An 18664-nucleotide genomic window follows, 5' to 3' on the forward strand; every position below is an offset into this window, starting at 1 on the left:
ATCGTTGGTGCTGAAGAGGCCTGTTTTAAATTTGGCGACCTAGTTCTTAACTATAGAATATGAAGAGTATTGATCCCCCCAATGTCTGTGACATATCTCCATGAATATCCTTCGCTGAGTTTCCTTGCAAAAACAATAATTTTATAACGCCTCTGCTCTCATTTGCTGTGAATATCGCATTAGACTCCGCCATTTTGTATTCCCGTGTGCGTAGAACACTGTTGCCATAAGCTAAAAACACTAAATTTTGAAAACCAATATTAGACACACAAGGCTTTCATGTGATGCAGCATACGTTACTATAGAAACAAAAAAAATCACAAAGCCAAAGACTTAACAGCAGCCCCTCATACATGCATGCATGCATGCATACATACATTTTTCAATTTATGATAATGTTTTGTGTAACTGGACAAACTTTTTTTTCTTGTATCTATAAATACAGGTGAAAACTTACTAATGATGCTTTACTTTTCTTCTAGCTTCTCCCTTCAACAATTCAGAAACCGCAGCAATCCTTGCAGTCAGTGCTCCAGTGCCTGAGACAGATGTGACCTCAGGTGTTCCTCCGGTTTCCAGACAAATTCTTCCTGTCAACATTGATAGCCAGAGAATGGGAATTGTCAACCAAGGAGCCCTTCCTCCTGGGTATGGCTATAGAGCTGTCATTTTCTGATATTGTAGGTGTTCTCATCCGGCATAGGATTATTTTCCACAGAAGTGAATACATGGCAGAAAGAAATGAATGTGTTGTATTCGGGCTGATTCTCCAGAATTTGGACGCACTGTTAATATGTGCTATTGACAGTATTTGACATGTGAGACGGAATAGCTATGTTACCATAAAGCGTCTGAATTTTATAAAATTATAGTAGTTTGGAGGGAGAGAAGGTTTCACATTTTACACGTGCCTAAAATAATGAAATATTAATTTGTTCTGTTTTTCTAGATATTTTAAACTCTTAAAGAGAATTATTCTTTTTTTGCACTTAAGTTTTCCTACCCTTTCTCCAAGAGCCATATGTTTATTTTTTCATTGACATAGCTACATGTGGGCTTGTTCTTTGCAGCACAAGTTGTAGATTTGAACATAGCCTTTCATTTTACTATATAATGTACTGCGAAACAGGAAAAAAAGAGGGATTTTTGGTACTCACCATAAAATCTCTTTCTTGGAGACTTCATTGTGGGATACAGGTAATCATGGATGTATGCTGCTGTCGCTAGGATTCTGACACTAGGCAAAAAAAGGAAAATTGCTCCTCCCCAGCAGTGTACACCAACTGACAGGCACAAAGTACCCAAGTTAGTTTTAAAGCAGTAGGAGAAGCAACCAAAAACTCAACATATGCACAAACCCAATAACAAATTCACGTAGGCCCAAAAACATTACAAACAAATAGGGAGGGTGCTGTGTCCCCAATGAAGGCCTCAACAAAGAGATTTTACGGTGAGTACCAAAATCCCTCTTTCTTTAACGCTTCATTGGGGGACATAGGTAACCATGTGATGTCCCAAAACAGTCCCGATGGTGGAAACAGAATGTAAAGAAAATGGACTTAGGTTGGCTGGTGCGTAACCGCCGCCTGCAGCACCTTCCTACCCAGGCCTGCATCCAGCGAGGCATGGGTATGAACCCTGTAAAACCTTTCAAAGGTGTGCAAGGACGACCAGGTCGCAGTCTTGCAAATCTGAAAGGCTGAAGCCTGTTGACGAACAGCCCAGGAAACCCCCACGGCCCAGGTGGAGTGAGCCCTCACTCCCACAGGAGGCTGTTTGTCCTGAACGCGGTATACCTTCAAAATTGCCGAATGAATCCAATGGGCAATAGTGGACTTAGAAACTGGGAGCCCCTTACGACGACCTTGAGATATGACAAATAGGGAATCTAATTGACGAAAGGAAGCAGTCCTTGAAAGGTAGACTCGAATAGCTCTGACCAGATCCGGCTTGTGGAGGGACTTCTCCAGGGGATGGACCGAAGAGGGATGTAGAGAAGGAAGGACAATGTCTTCATTGATGTGAAATGAAGAAACCACCTTGGGAAGGAAGGAACGGGTATGAGAACTAACTTGTCCTGATGCTGAATTGGGAACGGAGAATGACAGGATAATGCTACTAAATCGGAAACCCTCCTGATGGATGTAATGGCGACTAAGAAGGCAACTTTCCATGACAGGAGAGAAAACAAAATATCGTGAATGGGCTCAAAGGGAACGTGCTGGAAGGATCCCATGGGTCAATTGGAGACCGAGGTGGACGACACCTTGAAGAAAGGTCTTTACCTTGGGAAAGGGAAGCCAGATATCGCTGGAAAAGAATTGACAGAGGGAAACCTGTGCCCTAAGAGTACTTAACGATAGACCAGAATCCACACCTGCTTGTAGAAAAGCAAGGATAAAAGGAAACGACATAGGAACCAAATTGTTTTTCTCACAGCACCGGAAGAAGGCCTTCCAATATCTGTTGTAGATACGCGAGGATGCTGGTTTTCTCGCTCTACTCATGGTCTGAATGACCTGGTGGGAAAAACCAGCCTCCCTCAGGACTGCAGCCTCAATGGCCATGCCGTTAAGACTTAAGATACTGAGAACTCTGGTGGAACAGGAGGGCCTTGTGAGAGAAGATCTGAACGGTCTGGAAGCCTCCATGTGGCGTCCATTAGCATGTTCACCAGCTCCGTGTACCAGACCTGTCTTGGCCAATCCGGAGCGATCAGGATTACGGGGATCCCTTCTGCCTTTATCTTTTTCATTACTCTCAGAATCAAGGGAAGAGGTGGAAAAAGATAAGGCAGTCGGAATTGAAACCACGGTATTACCAGCGCATCACAACCAACTGCTAGTGAATCCCGGGACCTGGCTACGAACTGAAGAACCTTGTGGTTCATGCGAGACGCCGTCAGGTCGACGTCCGGGGTGCCCCATCGCTGACAAATCTAGTTGACAGTGGGGCCGAGAGACCACTCGCCCGATGCGAGACCCTGACTGCTTAGAAAATCGGCAGCCCAATTTTTCAACCCCGGAATGTGAACGGCTGATATGGCAGGGAAGTGACCTACTTGCTGTGAGTCCCGCTTTGATGGTTTATGTAGGCCACGGCTGTGGCATTGTCCGATTGGTTGCAGATTGGCTGGCCTGCAAGGAGGGACTGCCAGTGGAGAAGAGCGAGAAAAATCGCCCTGATCTCCAAAAGATTGATGGTGAGAGCGACTTTCTGAACATTCCAGCGACCCTGCGCTATGTGATGAAGGAAGACCGCTCCCCAACCGAGGAGACTGGCATCGGTGTTGATGACCTGCCACCGGAGAGGGAGGAAGGACTTCCCGCGTAGGACTAAGGCTAGTTTCCCATTTGCATCTATGTGCACAGCGCATCGTGCGTTTTTACATTTTTTTTATGCGCATGCGTTCTCTAGGTGTCACATTTCACAGGAGGAAAATCCTTGAAACAGACTCTCCCAATGGGACACCAGTGGGCGTGTGTCATGGGAATTCTTTATATAGACCATATTACAGCTGAATTCTTCAGATTTTGCTGCTGATGAAGACATGCTGCAATAAAAAAATACATTAGTACATAATATAAATGGAGAAAAAAGTACAGTCAGACATTTAGGTTTTTATACTCACATTTCAAACAATGTTTCTTTGTGTAGGGGGTGGTTTAAACCAGTGTCTAGACATGTTTACACTTAAAACGCATGCGTACGCAAACGCATGTCCATGCGCAATCCTGCGTTCCCATAGACTGTAATACGTTGTTTTGACGCATGCCGTGCGCAAGCGTATGCTTTTGTTTTTTTACGCTTTTGGGCGGACCCAATAATGCAACATGTTGCGTCCGGCGCGTCTAGACCCGAAAAACGCATGTGCACGAAACGCAGACGAACGCATGCAAACGCAAGACCATGCATACGCCATGTTAAACATAGGTGCGCATGATGCGCTGTGCACAAAAACGCTAGTGTGAAACCAGCCTTAGGCGGATATCGTCCACCAGGTCAGGGATTGCCTCACCTTGAGCGGCAGAAGCACGGGTCGGTCCAGGGAGACGGTTCTCTTGTCCCAAGCAGACAAGAGGGCCAGCTGAAGAGGACAGGTATGGAACTTGGCAAAAGGCACGGCTTCCATGGCGGCAATCCTCTTCCCCAGAACTCTCATGTAAAACTGCAAGGGGAGAGGAGCTGGTCACTTTATAGAGCCAATTCCCTGGTAGAGAGATGAAAACTTCTCCTTTTGGAAGGAAGACACGGGCTTGGGTCGTGTCGACCCTCATACCCAGATACACCAGGTGTTGAGCTGGGATTAGAGAGGACTTCTCTCTGTTGACGATCCAACCGAGACGGACCAGAGTGTACAGAGTGGTCTGCAGACTTTGGTGGCAGTCTCGGCAGGACGGCCCCTTGATCAGAAGATCGTCCAAGTAAGGAATTGTGAGAATCCCCTTGGTGCGAAGAATGGCCATGATCGCTGCCATGACCTTTGTGAACACTCTGGAGGCAGAGGCCAGGCCGAAAGGAAGGGCCGTGAACTGATCATGATCCTCCTGGATAACAAACCGAAGGAATCCCTGTTGCAGGGAACAGGAATGTGAAGATAAGCATCCTGAATGTCTACAGAACAAAGAAAATCTCCTGGCTCCATGGAGGCGATCACCGAACGTAGGGACTCCATCCTAAAATAGCGAATCCAAACATCACGGTTCAACTATTTGAGGTCCAAAATTGGACGGAGAGATCCGTCCTTCTTCGGGACTACTTAAAGATTGGAGTAGAACCCTTAAAACTGTTCATTCCAGGGAACGGGTACGATTACTCCCGTGTGTAGTAGGGAAGAGACGGCCTGAACAACCCCTGGGGCCTGAGAATGGAGTCTTGACGGGTGAGACAGAAAAAAACCTCTTCCTGGGGGGAGTCTATTTGGTAACTGGACATAACTATCTCTCTGACTTAGGCGTCGACCACCACCAGCAACCATGTGTCCCTGAAGAGAAGAAGCTGGCCTCCCACCCTGGATATATTCCTGGGTGGGGTTGACTCGTCACTTAGAACAGAACCTGTTAGAGCGGGACCCAAAGGGCTTGGAGGAGCGACCCTTTGGCCTCCAGTGAGGTGCAGGTCTGAAAGATGGCTTCTTCCTTTCCCCTGGGGCGGAAGAGCGGTCCTGCTGGGAGGAAGTCCCTGAAGAAGAGAAGTGTCAAAAGTAACGAAAAGGCAGGGGTCCTTTCCTGTTGAAAGGATGTTTAGGTCTGGACTGAGGAAGAGAGGTACTTTTCCCGCCAGTAGTGTCTGAAATTATCTGATCCATTTGGACCCGAAAAGCCTGGAACCCTGAAAGGCCAGGTTAGTGAGAGACTTTTTTTTGAGGGTGGATCTGCATGCCACGCCTTCAACCAGAGGATATGGCGTATAGCATTGATGTTGCTGTTTGCCCTGGTGGAACAACTGGCCGTATCCAAAGAGGCAGTCAGAACATATTTGCCAGCATGGGCAATCTGGTCTGCCAAATCTGCCATCTCATCTGGAGGAGCTGTAGCTAGAATCCCCTGGCGTAGCATTTTTGCCCAGGCAGACATGGACTTTGCCACCCAGTTCGAAGCGAAGATGGGACAGTGGTAGACGACAGCTGCTTCAAAGGCTGATTTAGCCAAAAACTCAATCTACCTATCCGTAATGTCCTTGAGACGCACCATCCGGTTAAGACAGAAATGTCTTGGAAGACAGGCGAGGAACCGCCGGGTTCACCTTAGGGGACGGGACTCTGCCCATTTACCAACAAGGTCTAGGCTAAAAGTATAATTTGTCTAGCTGCTTCCTTCCCAGGAAGCGCTTTTTTTTGGCGATGTTCCCAGTGTTTAGCCATAATCGCTTCGAATTCACTGTGATTGGGAAAGGTCCGTGAAGGACGTTTTACACTTTTGAAGGAAACTGTGTGCTCCGGAGCAGGAACCTCGTCCTCTTTTAGGTTAAGAGTTTGGGTAATAGCCAAGATAAGGCTATCTACCTTATCCTTTATTTTTGAGGCCTGGTTCGAATAAGACTCTTGAGTCTGACTCGGAATCCACATCCGAACTAAAAGCTGCCTCCAAGTAGGGGGCATGGGGAGAGGAGGGCATCTTGGATGAAGTAGAGGGATCTGGGGAACTGGAAGAGTAGCTAGTGAGAGACCGCTTCCTAGGCTTTGTATTTGATCTGTCCCTGTGAAGGTCGTGGTCATGTGAATTCGAATCACCGTGAGAGGCGTTCGGAGTACTGGTGGCGGCGGATAGTAGTGGAAGACGCTCCAGGATCTGGATTCCAGGGACTGTAATACTTAAGTCAAGTCAGAGACCAACTGTGACATGGCAACATCCCACTCCGGAGGGAGGGGTGTGTTTCGTCCCAGGTGTTAGAGTACTCCTGTGGGACAGGCATGGTGTGGAAGGACTGCAGGACAGGCAGAAAGGGAAAGGCTGACTTGAAGACCATTTTCTTTTGCAGCAAGCACAGGCATAATGAATCACATTTGGCTTAGAGGGTGATACTGCTGAAAAGTGCTATATAGGGGGACAGAGGCAAGGAAGAAGAGCGATGGTCAGCAGATGACTAAGGTTAGCTGTGTCCCTCTTGTCAATGTCCGCAGGTAGATGCAGCGAAGTCTGATGCCGAATGCGCAGGAGAAGTCAGATAAAGGCAGTGTCTCAGACAGGATGCAGAATCTGCTGAGGCACAAAATCCAAGATGGCATCGGCAACGCTGAACACAGCAGGCACGATGCGGAGCAGTGGGCGTGGCTAAGCTGCCGGCCGGTGAAATCGAAAGTCCGTGTACAGCCAGGAGGATCTGGCAGCCGGCAAGAAACAGAAAGCTCCCCTCTGATTGGAGAATCGCCAGGGGGCGTGTCCTGGCAAGGAAAGGGAGCTCCGATAGGAGGAGAGAGAAGGGTCCGAGAAGATGCACGCAAACTGAGGGGTGTGACCATAGCAGAGAATCTCTGACCCAGCGAGGTTTCCTATTGGCCCAGAAAGAGCACAAAATTCAAGCGCTCGGAAGTGAATGACCGGGGGCAGGGGAGGAAAGGAGGATGTCCCAAGTTCTGTGGAGAAAATAGTTCTTAAATCTGCAGTGTCCCCTGTTAAGGGATGGAAATGCTAGAGAGTCCTGCATGCGCCGCTGCGGGGAAAGGAAATATACATACCTGCAAGGTGGGTCCATGGTTACTCTTCGCCGATGAGGATCACATCAGGAGTGCTCGGGTGGGAGAGGGTCGCTGGAATCAGGGATCCTCCTTCCTGCACCGTCTCCTGATGGTGCAGAAGACGGCATCAACCCCTTAGAAGAAGGGGGGAGGCCACCGCTGGTTACCACCGTCTTTCTCCCATCCCTCTCCAAGGAGAGGGGTGGGGAGGGGAAAAGGTTAGGGCTGGGCACTGGGAATCACCCTGAAACACCATGACACTGGAAAAAGTCCTGCCTGCAGGTCCGAGAGTGGGCGATTTGGGTGACACACCACACTGCTCTGTCGCATAGGTGCGGGAAAACGGTGAGAAATTACACCCTGCTACCCTAAGAAAGATTAACCTGAAAAAGATTAATAAACACTAATGGGGAACCTGCAAAGGAAAATGTGAATCTGGGATCAGATCCAGGTCTGCCTCCTACAGACACTAAGCTTAAACTGAGGTACTTTGTGCCTCTCATTGGGTGTATACAACTGGGGAGGAGCTGTTTTCCTTTTTTGCCTAGTGTCAGCCTCCTAGCGACAGCATACACCCATGGTTACCTGTGTCCCCAAATGAAACGATAAGGAAATCCAAGTGCATTGCAGTCATTGTACAATAAAAATAACCTGGCAATATGATTTTCCTTGTCTTCAGTAGGCACCCGGTTGTGATGCCATCAGGGTTCCATGTTGCCAAAGTGCTAGAGGCCTTCAGAACGACATCTACCTTGTTGAACCCCTTTGAATGCTGCAGTTTTATTGAAACCAGCATTTAAGGGGTTCAACTTTGCAGATTTGAGCTAGCTCCAATTAATTGCTCTTAGTCTGTTATGTAATAAAGCTAGTCCTCTTGCAGTTTGGTGCAGGCATGCATACAACTTCTGAACAGGATAGATGCATGATCACTGATGTCCCACAGGTGAGGCCTCCTCAGATCCCAAAAACATGTGTGAGTCTCAGAAGTTGAACCCCTAGTGATCAACCTATCGTCTAACCACAGGATAGGTAATAAATTAATTTTATTGAAGTCTTTTTGGTTCCCCTTTCTCACAGTTGGGAGCAACGTGTGGATCTAAGTGGACGTGTGTATTTTGTGGATCACGTGGCAAAAAGGACGACATGGGACAGACCAGAGCCTCTTCCGCCAGGGTAAGCAGTGTTTTATCTGATCAGATTGAACTGTGATGCCAGACCTACTATTTTAGTAGCCAGCACTCAGGCAACCCATTTGGAAATGTTCCATTACCATGCAGATTTGGATTTGCCCAGCATATGTGCCTATCCAACAGAACATGGGATTAGATATGGGCAGATAAATGTCAAGTAGTCATATGTAGTCTTTATTACATAAACTCCTGTTTTACCTTCTTAGCTAAATTACATATTTCCACCATTTTCTGTTATTTTCAGGTGGGAGCGTCGTGTAGATAACATGGGACGAATCTACTATGTGGACCACATAACACGGACAACCACGTGGCAGAGGCCCACTATTGAATCTGTACGAAACTACGAGCAATGGCAGCTTCAGCGTAACCAGCTACAAGGGGCTATGCAACAGTTCAACCAAAGGTTTATCATCGGGGTGAGCACCCTTTACTGCCTCATTGAAATATGTTTTCCTAGAAACAGCAATGATTTCCTTTTCATGCGTGTATACCTGATAAAACATGATTTGGAAAAGAATTGGAGTTTGAGGAAAACTATTTCTTTCTTTCTTTTAGTTTTGTTCTTGTTTCCCATATAGACTAGAGTGCAGAACATCCAAATGTTCATGTTATGAGACTGTCTGTAGAATATATGGCATGAGCTTTTTCACATTCTGTGAAACCAACCGTTTCTAAAAATGAAGACGACGCCACACTGGTTTAGTTTCCTCGCACAGTGACTGAGGCACCGCTGTGCAGGAAAAATGGTGACCTTGTCTTGTGTATGTTGTACACCCATGTCAATGCTGGCATCGGTTAGAATACTGTATCAACATTGATTCTTCCTTGAAAGTAGGAAATTGCCTGTTCATGACACATCCACCAAAGAAACTTTTTCTTGTGTCTACACTGCAGAAGCAAACCACAGAATTAACCTAAAAATTGCCAACCTCTTTGTGGGAGGAGGTGTAATGGCTGCGATATTGGTGGTCTCCCACCTTTCCTATAAAAGAAAGTGTAACAAAGGTTGCATAAAAAATTTGGTACTTGAAATCACTTAAATTTACATACTGGCATCAAGTAGTGTGTGGTTTCTGTTATTTTTTTCTTCCAGAGTTTTATTCAGAACTCCACTTTATTATATACACAGAACTGTACAGAAGTTTGAGGCAGAGAAAATGCTGCAAAGTAACAATGCTTTCAAAATTAGAAATTTTAATAGTTTACTTTAATCAATTACTAAAATGCAAAGTTAATGAACTAAAGAGAAATCTAAATCAAATGAAGCCATTTGCCTTCAAAACAGCCAAAATACTTAGACACAGTTTTTGAAGCACTTCAGCAGTAAGGTTGTTCAAAACATGATGAACGAACCACAGATCTTCTACAGGAAACATATATATTTTTACCATGTTAGCCAGTAGATAGAAGAATATCCAGAATTGAGAGACTACGCAGGTCTCTTCATCAGGCTGGACTAATACAACATCTGAAGAGTCACATATTTATACACAACACAGCACAGAAATAATGCAATAGCTAAGACAAGTGACGATTCGAACTAGCATTATGGGAGAGGGATAAACAGTTGTGGCCATAAATATTGGAACAGTTCATAGAAAAGGAGTGTGAATTTGTATTTACTGCAATTCTACCATGAAGACACTTCTGGCCAGACTTCTCTGAACAGTAGATTCCTGTTCTGAACTGGTGGCCCTCCTGGGCATCTGATTTTGAATGAAAGTAGTTATGATGTATCTTTCATCTGCTGTACTAAGTTTCCTTGGCCGACCACTGCGTTTACGGTCTTCAACATTGTAATTTTTTGGTGTCTTCAATGCTCAGAAATGCAGACACTTAACCACTATGCAAGAAAATGATGTACACTGCGGTCACACCTAATATTTAGATGTCTCTTTTCTTCAGTCACTTTGCATTTTCCACATCTGCCTAAACCTTTTGCACAGTACTGTATATATGGGAATATGTAGTATATTATAATTGCTATTTTACTTCTTCTAGAACCAAGATTACAGTCAAAATAAAGAGTATGATCCCCTGGGACCCTTACCTGCTGGATGGGGTAAGTGTAAGCAATGTTTAGATCTACCGTACTTTTTCTTAAGCTATATCTGCAAAGCTTAACCCCTTCCTAACATCAGACGTACTATCCCGTCCATGGGACCCGGGCCCCTATGCCAATGAACGGGATAGTACGTCTACCGCGATCAGCGGCGCCCACGTGGTGAGCGCCGCTGATCGCGGCCGGGTGTCAGCTGATTATCACAGCTGACACCCGGCACAATGTGTCAGGGGCAGTCACGGACTGCCCCCGACACGTTAACCCCTTGCACACCGCGATCAAACATCGGCAGGGAGGGGGCTCCCTCCGTGCTTCCCTGAGCTCCCCACGGCAGCGCAATGTGCAGCGCTGCTGCCGGGGGCTCCTTTCCTGCAGGCCCCCGAATCCAAGATGGCGACGGGGGCCTTCGGGGGCCTGCAGGAAGCTGGCTTCCTCAGTGCCTGCAAAGCGCAGGCATGAGGAAGCCTTGTGCACTGCCTGTGACAGATTGCTGATCTGTCACAGTGATCTGTGATGTGACAGATCAGCGATCTGTCACAGGACAGTGATGTCCCACCTGGGACTATTTAATAAAGTAAAAAAAAAAATTAAAAAAAAGTGTTAAAATAATTTAAAAAAAATCGCCAAATTACAAAAAAAAAATATTCCCCCAAATAAATCCATTTTTTGAAAATAAAAAAAACAATAAAAGTACACATATTAGGTATCGCCGCGTCCGTAGCAAACCCCTTAAAAAAAATAAAAAACGAAGCAAAAAATAATGATTTATTATCATACCGCCAAACAAAAAGTGTAATAACGCGTGATCAAAAAGACGGATATAAATATCCATGGTACCACTGAAAACATCATCTTGTCCCACAAAAAACGAGCCGCCATACAGCATCATCAGCGAAAAAATAAAAAAGATATAGCTCGCAGAATAAAGCAATGCAAAAATAATTACTTTTTATATAAAATAGTTTTCATTGCATAAAACCGACAAAACATAAAAAAACGACCTAAATGAGGTATCGCTGTAACCGTACTGACCCGAAGAATAAAACCGCTTTATCAATTTTACCGCACACGGAACGGTGTAAACGCACCCCCCCAAAAGAAATTCATGAAACGCTGGTTTTTGTTCATTCTGCGTCCCAAAAATCGGAATAAAAAGCGATCAAAAAAATGTCACGTGCCCGAAAATGGTACCAATAAAATCGTCAACTCGTCCCGCAAAAAATAAGACCTCACATGACTCGATGGGTCAAAATACGGAAAAATTATAGCTCTCAATATGTGGTGATGCAAAAACTATTTACTCTGTCGCCTAATTGGGGGACACAGAACCGTGGGTGTTATGCTGCTGTCCACTAGGAGGCGACACTATGCATAATCTGAAAAAGATTAACTTTGGCTCCTCCTCTGCAGTATACACCCCTGGACGGCGTCAGCCTTCTCCAGTTTTTGCTTAGTGTCGCAAGGAGGCACACTTTTTTTTCTTTTTTTTTTCAAAAGCGCATTGCTATTAAACCGCAAGTAAGGACTTTCATCCAGGGAGTTTCCCGATTGGTTCCTCCCTACAAACGTCCGCTGGATACGTGGGACCTCAATCTGGTCCTGACAGCATTGCAAGCTCCACCCTTCGAACCTCTTAGAGGAGTTCCACTCTCCATTCTGTCTCAGAAAGTGTTTTTTTCTAGTGGCGATCACCTCGTTACGCAGAGTGTCGGAATTGTCAGCACTTTCCTGCAGACGGCCTTTCCTAGCCTTTCACCAGGACAAGGTGGTTCTCCGCACGGTACCATCCTTCCTTCCGAAGGTTGTGTCCAACTTTCACCTCAATGAGGAGATTTCACTGCCATCCCTTTGCCCGGTTCCGGTTCATAGAGTGGAGAAGGCTCTGCATACGCTTGACCTCGTCAGAGCATTGCGGATTTACGTGTCCAGGACTGCACCTTTCCGGAAATCTGATTCCCTCTTCATTCTTCCGGAAGGTAGTCGCAAGGGGCTGCTGGCTTCCAAGGCTACCCTTGCCAGGTGGATCAAGTCCACCATACATGAGGCCTACCGACTTAACAGTTCCCCTCTTCCGGCCGGTATCACGGCACACTCTACACGGGCAGTAGGGGCCTCCTGGGCCATTCGGCATCAGGTTTCGGCACAACAAGTGTGTAAGGCGGCCACTTGGACTAGCCTACACACGCTTACGAAACACTACAGTGTTCATACCCAGTCCTCAGCGGATGCGAGCCTGGGTAGACTGGTTCTGCAGGCGGCAGTACCCCAAGTCTAGGGAACTGTCAACACCATATTCGTCCACTGCTTCCCACCCAGGGACTGCTTTGGGACGTCCCACGGTTCTGTGTCCCCCAATTAGGCAACAGAGTAAAGGAGATTTTTGTGTACTCACCGTAAAATCTCTTTCTCTTAGCCTTTAATTGGGGGACACAGCTCCCACCCTGTTGCCCTTACGGGCCGTTGTTTACTGTTGAGTTCTCATATTCTTTGAGCTCGTACATAGTAGCCTTCTTACAGGCATGGTTATGTTATTTGATTACGTTCCTCCTTATGCTTTGGCACAAAACTGGAGAAGGCTGACGCCGTCCAGGGGTGTATACTGCAGAGGAGGAGCCAAAGTTAATCTTTTTCAGATTATGCATAGTGTCGCCTCCTAGTGGACAGCAGCATAACACCCACGGTTCTGTGTCCCCCAATTAAAGGCTAAGAGAAAGAGATTTTACGGTGAGTACACAAAAATCTCCTTTTTACAATAAAAAGCGTCTTTTAGCGTGCGACAGCTGCCAAACATAAAAAACGCCATAAATAGTAAATCAAACCCCCCGTTATCACCCCCTTAGTTAGGGAAAAATAATAAAATAAAAAAAATGTATTTATTTCCATTTTTCCGTTAGGGTTAGGGTTAGGGCTGAGATTAGGGTTAGGGGTGTGTTGGGGTTCGGGTTGGAGTTAGAATTGGGGGTTTCCACTGTTTGGGCACATCAGGGGCTCTCCAAATGCAACATGGCGTCTGATTTCAATTCCAGCCACTTCTGAGTTGAAAAAGTCAAATGGTGCTCCTTCCCTTCCAAGCTCTGTCATGCGCCCAAACAGTGTTTTACCCCCACATGTAGGGTATCAGCCTACTCAGGACAAATTGCAAAACAATTTTTGGGGTCCAATTTCTCCTGTTACCCTTAGGAAAATAAAAAATTGGGGGCAAAAATATCATTTTTGTGGAAAAAAATGATTTTTTTATTTTCACGTCCGAGCGTTATAAACTTCTGTGAAGCACTTGGGGGTTCGAAGTGCTCACCACACATCTAGATAAGTTCCGTGGGGGGTCTAGTGTCCAAAATGGGGTCACTTGTGGGGAGTTTCAATAGTTTAGGTACATCAGGGGCTCTCCAAACGCACATGACACCCGCAGACCATTCCATCAAAGTCTGCATTCCAAAACGTCACTGCTTCCCTTCCGAGCCCCGACGTGTGTCCATACAGTAGTTTTCTCCCACATATGGGGTGTCACCGTACTCATGACAAATTGGACAACAACTTTTGGGGTCCAATTTCTCCTGTTACCCTTGGGAAAATAAAAAAAATTGGGGACTAATTGATCATGTTTGTGGAAAAAATACGAATTTTTTATTTTCATGCCCGGGTATTATAAACTTCTGTGAAGCCCTTGGGGGTTCAAAGTGCTTACCTCACATCTAGATAAGTTCCTTGGGGGGTCTAGTTTACAAAATGCTGTCATTTGTGGGGGGTTTCCACTGTTTAGGTACATCAGGGGTTTTCCAATCGCGACATGGTGTCCGATCTCAATTCCAGCCAAAAACGTCAAATGGCGCTGCTTCCGTTCCGAGCTCTGCCATGCGCCCAAATAGTGGTTTACCCCCACATGTGGGGTATCAGCGTACTCAGGACAAATTGCACAATAACTTTTAGGGTCCTGTTACCCTTGGGAAAATAAAAATTGGGGTGAAAAGATCATTTTTGTGGAAAAAATATGATTTTTTAATTGTACCGCTGTACGTTATAAACTTCTGTAAAGCCCTTGTGGGTTCAAAGTTCTCACCACATATCTAGATAAGTTCCTTGGGGGGTCTAGTTTCCAAAATGGGGTCACTTGTAGGGGGTTTCCACTGTTAAGGTACATCAGGGACTCTCCAAACGTGACATGGCGTCCGATCTGAATTCCAGACAATTTTGCATTGAAAAAGTCAAACGGCACTCCTTCCATTCTGAGCTCTGCCATGCGCCGAAACAGTCGTTCCCCCCCACATATCAGGTATCAGCGTACTCAGGACAAATTGCACAATAACTTTTGCAGTCCAATTTCTCCTGTTACCCTTGGTAAAATAAAAAAAATTGAACCTGAAGTATTTTTTTGTGAAAAAAAGTTAGATGTTCATTTTTTTTTTTAAATATTCAAAAAAATTCCTGTGACTCACCTAAAGGGTTAATAAACTTCTTGAATGTGGTTTTGAGCACCTTAAGGGGTGCAGTTTTTAGAATGGTGTCACTTTTGGGTATTTTCTATCATATAGACCCCTCAAAGTGGCTTCAAATGTGATGTGGTCCGTAAAAATAAAATGGTGTTGTAAAAATGAGAAATCGCTGGTCAACTTTTAACCCTTATAACTTCCTAACAAAAAAAAATTTTGGTTCCAAAATTGTGCTGATGTAAAGTAAACATGTGGGAAATGTTAGTTATCAAGTTTTTTGTGTGCCATATCTCTGTGATTTAAGTGCATAAAAATTCAAAGTTGGAAAATTGCAAAATTTTCAAAATTTTTGCCAAATTTCCATTTTTCTCACAAATAAACGCAAGTTATTTGAATGAAATTTTACCACTAACATGAAGTACAATATGTCACGAGAAAACAATGTCAGAATCACCGGGATCCATGGAAGCGTTCCAGAGTTATGACCTCATAAATGTACAGTGGTCAGAATTGTAAAAATTGGCCCGGTCATGAACGTGCAAACCACCCTTGGGGGTGAAGGGGTTAAAGGCAGGAGGATTTTTAGTATACATTGTGACCATTGAAAGTTTTGCTTTCCTAATTTCTTGTAGAAAAGCGGACAGATGGAAATGGCAGAGTATATTTTGTGAATCACACTACACGGACAACTCAGTGGGAAGATCCTAGAAATCAGGGGTAAGTGAAGTAGCTGGTGAATAGCTCTGTGAGTTAAGGGTGTTTGGACCCTGTAAAAAATCTTCCTTCATTTTATATTGTACTTTGTTTCCATAAAAAGGTTTTTTAGGCATGAAAATGAGGTCTTCAATGTTACGTTTGCTTGGCTATGGGCTCAACACTGTTCTCCCTCGCAATTACAATTTTCCTCAACTCCCCTTAAGCTGATAGATTCCTCTCTTTGTATAGATGGCTGAATTGAATCCTAAGGGTATGTGCACATGCTGCGGTTTTGCTGCGGTTTTGGCCCTGCAGAACTGCAGCAGTTCCGCAGGCATGGTACTTCACCATGTTAGCCTATGGGTTTTCAAAACCGCAGTGCTCACGCTGCGGTTTTTTACCTGCGGAAAAGCTGTGTTTTTTTTTCCGCAGCATGTCAATTGTTTCTGCGGATTCTGCTGCGGTTTCACACCTTTAACATAGTAGAGGTGTGAAACCGCAGGCCAAACCGCAGGTCACTTTACCTGCGGTTTTACCTGCGTTTCCGTGGGAAAAAACCCGCAGGTGAATCCGTAGCGTGTGCACTTACCCTTAGTGTTACACTTACTAACACTGCAGGATCCAAGAACACAAAGTACCAGTGTGTGTGCCGGTGCGTTTCCATTCACCTCTCCTGTCTGCAGTGGCCGCTTACTGCACATTGGATCACATAGAGGACTGTCGATGCTGACTGGAGAGAGGGATGAGAGCGCGTTGTGTGTGCGCCTGCATTCGCTTGGCTCAGGCAGTTTGAGTGCAGACGTTTACATCTCCCTCTATCGGCATCAGCTACTTTGTAATCCTGTGTGTAGTGAGTGTCTGCGACTGGAGATTGAGATGGGAACACTCTGTGTGTTCTCTGAACTCCTGTAGTTTGTGTGTGCAGGGCTGAGGATTCAGTTTGGGCAGCACTCCAAAGCTACAGCTGTTAGTCAACATTAGTAGAGGTGCGGAGGATCATGACTGAGGGGTGAACCGTGCACTGAGCTCTTGGCCATGCTGAGGGTGCACCAAGGACCCCTCAGTTACATATCTAATAAAACATGTTTCTTTTTGTTTTTTAATAAAATGAGCCTATATGAATATATTTTTGACATCTTTTACAAAATAAGCCCCCCACCCATTCTTCCATTTTCTCTTTTAAGCCGAAAGATGACGTTGTTACAGTAAGAGAACATGACTTTCAAAGCCAGACTTGCATCACAATTTCACCTTTTTGTGAACCATATACTGGCCAATGTGCAGTGTTTACCCCTTCACGACATCCGCCGTACATGTACGGCACCTCTAGTTCTGGTAATCGCTCTGCATCATGCAGTGAGAGTGTTAAGATGGCTGCTGTCTGACAGCAAACCATTCCTGCATGTCGCCTCGGGGGGGCTGTACCGTGTGAGACGGCACCAATCACAGCAGTCAAAATGGATGGGGTGATTGTGATGTCACCGCTGGTGATTTACCCTTTTGGTGCAGATTGGCTGAACAATAGTTCTGACCAGTCGTCGCCAGAAGGATTGATTTTAAAATAACGATCGCCGCTCTGCATAGCCATCTTTTTCTCAGATCTGGCATGCAGGGTGGTTGTGTAAATCCTTTGTGTACCTGAGTAAAAGAAAAATCATTGATGCCAGTACGATCCTCTTGTAATTCCCTGTTTCTGTGTCTCCTGTGCAGCATGCTGTGACCAACCTGTGATCACAGCAGCCGTTCCCAAATCCCTGTTCCAGCTCCCCGCCCCCCCCTTGTCACTCAATCTCCAACCTCCAATTGCCCTACCCCCAATTGTATTTTTGTGACTTTAACTAACGGGGATGCTTCCTGTGCCCGCATTGCTCTGATCAGAATCGTTGCTGATCTGAGGCTGCGCTAAGGGTCCTTTTTTTTGCTATAGGTAGAGTAGCGGACATTGCAGTGTTAGTGGCATCTGATTCTCTTGTAGAAAAGAAAAATAGTTCGGAATCGGTAGGGAGGTGGCGCATTAGGGGAGCGTCGCAGTGAGAGACACACTACAGTACACACCTTTACACAAGCTTGGGCTTAAAAATGTTTTATGGGAGTGCTTCTTTTAATTCTACTCAATATTATGCGATAAATATAATATATGAATATTAATATTGAGTAGAATTAATTTCATCCTATTGGCTTGGCCCCCCCAACAGTCAGTCTGATGTGGTTGCTCTGGAAAGTTAACTGCCCACCCCTGATTAAGAGGCATGTGTCAACAAATTAATTTAGCGCATTTTCAATCTGCTGAGCTCCAAAGTAAGAAATGTACGCCAGTCATAGACTGGAGTACTCCTCTGTAATTTGTGCCACTTTTATGGTGTAAATTATGATGAATTTGTTGACCATGCCACGCCTGCCTAAGCTCTGCTGACTGTTCAAAAAATTGTTTAAGATGGCTTCAGGGCTGTGGAGTCGGTAAGCCAAACCTCCGACTCCTCAATTTCCATGACACCGTCTCCCTCATACCAGGGCTGTGGAGTCGGTAAGCCAAACCTCCGACTCCTCAATTTCCATGACACCGTCTCCCTCATACCAGGGCTGTGGAGTCGGTAAGCCAAACCTCCGACTCCTCAATTTCCATGACACCGTCTCCCTCATACCAGGGCTGTGGAGTCGGTAAGCCAAACCTCCGACTCCTCAATTTCCATGACACCGTCTCCCTCACACCAGGGCTGTGGAGTCGGTAAGCCAAACCTCCGACTCCTCAATTTCCATGACACTGTCTCCCTCATACCAGGGCTGTGGAGTCGGTAAGCCAAACCTCCGACTCCTCAATTTCCATGACACCGTCTCCCTCATACCAGGGCTGTGGAGTCGGTAAGCCAAACCTCCGACTCCTCAATTTCCATGACACCGTTTCCCTCATACCAGGGCTGTGGAGTCAGTAAGCCAAACCTCTGCCTCCGACTCCACCAAAATGGGCTCCGACTCCACAGCCCTGGATGGCTTGGCTTTTCCTAAAAATGGCTGAAGCTGCTTAAATTTGCGGGAGTACGAATTGCATGAAATTGGTCCCCATTCCTCAAACAGTTTACCAGAATTCTAACATAAAACTCAGAAGTCACAA

At 45.6% G+C, this 18664-nt stretch overlaps 1 protein-coding gene across 3 annotated transcripts in view; it reads left to right on the top strand.

Moving 5' to 3' along the window:
- The window catches only part of ITCH (itchy E3 ubiquitin protein ligase), a 133455-nt gene that overhangs the window by 78053 nt on the left and 36738 nt on the right, over positions 1-18664 (top strand). For all 3 annotated transcript variants that reach the window (XM_073555408.1, XM_073555409.1, XM_073555407.1), the window contains exons 8-12: positions 483-648; positions 8255-8350; positions 8612-8786; positions 10372-10432; positions 15492-15576. In XM_073555408.1, coding sequence (XP_073411509.1) covers positions 483-648; positions 8255-8350; positions 8612-8786; positions 10372-10432; positions 15492-15576 — 583 coding nt within the window. The remainder of the gene's footprint in view (positions 1-482; positions 649-8254; positions 8351-8611; positions 8787-10371; positions 10433-15491; positions 15577-18664) is intronic.

The sequence above is a fragment of the Dendrobates tinctorius genome, unplaced genomic scaffold (genome assembly GCF_039654945.1).
Source record: "Dendrobates tinctorius isolate UK_male_01 unplaced genomic scaffold, ASM3965494v1 ptg000223l, whole genome shotgun sequence".
Lineage (NCBI taxonomy): Eukaryota > Metazoa > Chordata > Amphibia > Anura > Dendrobatidae > Dendrobates > Dendrobates tinctorius.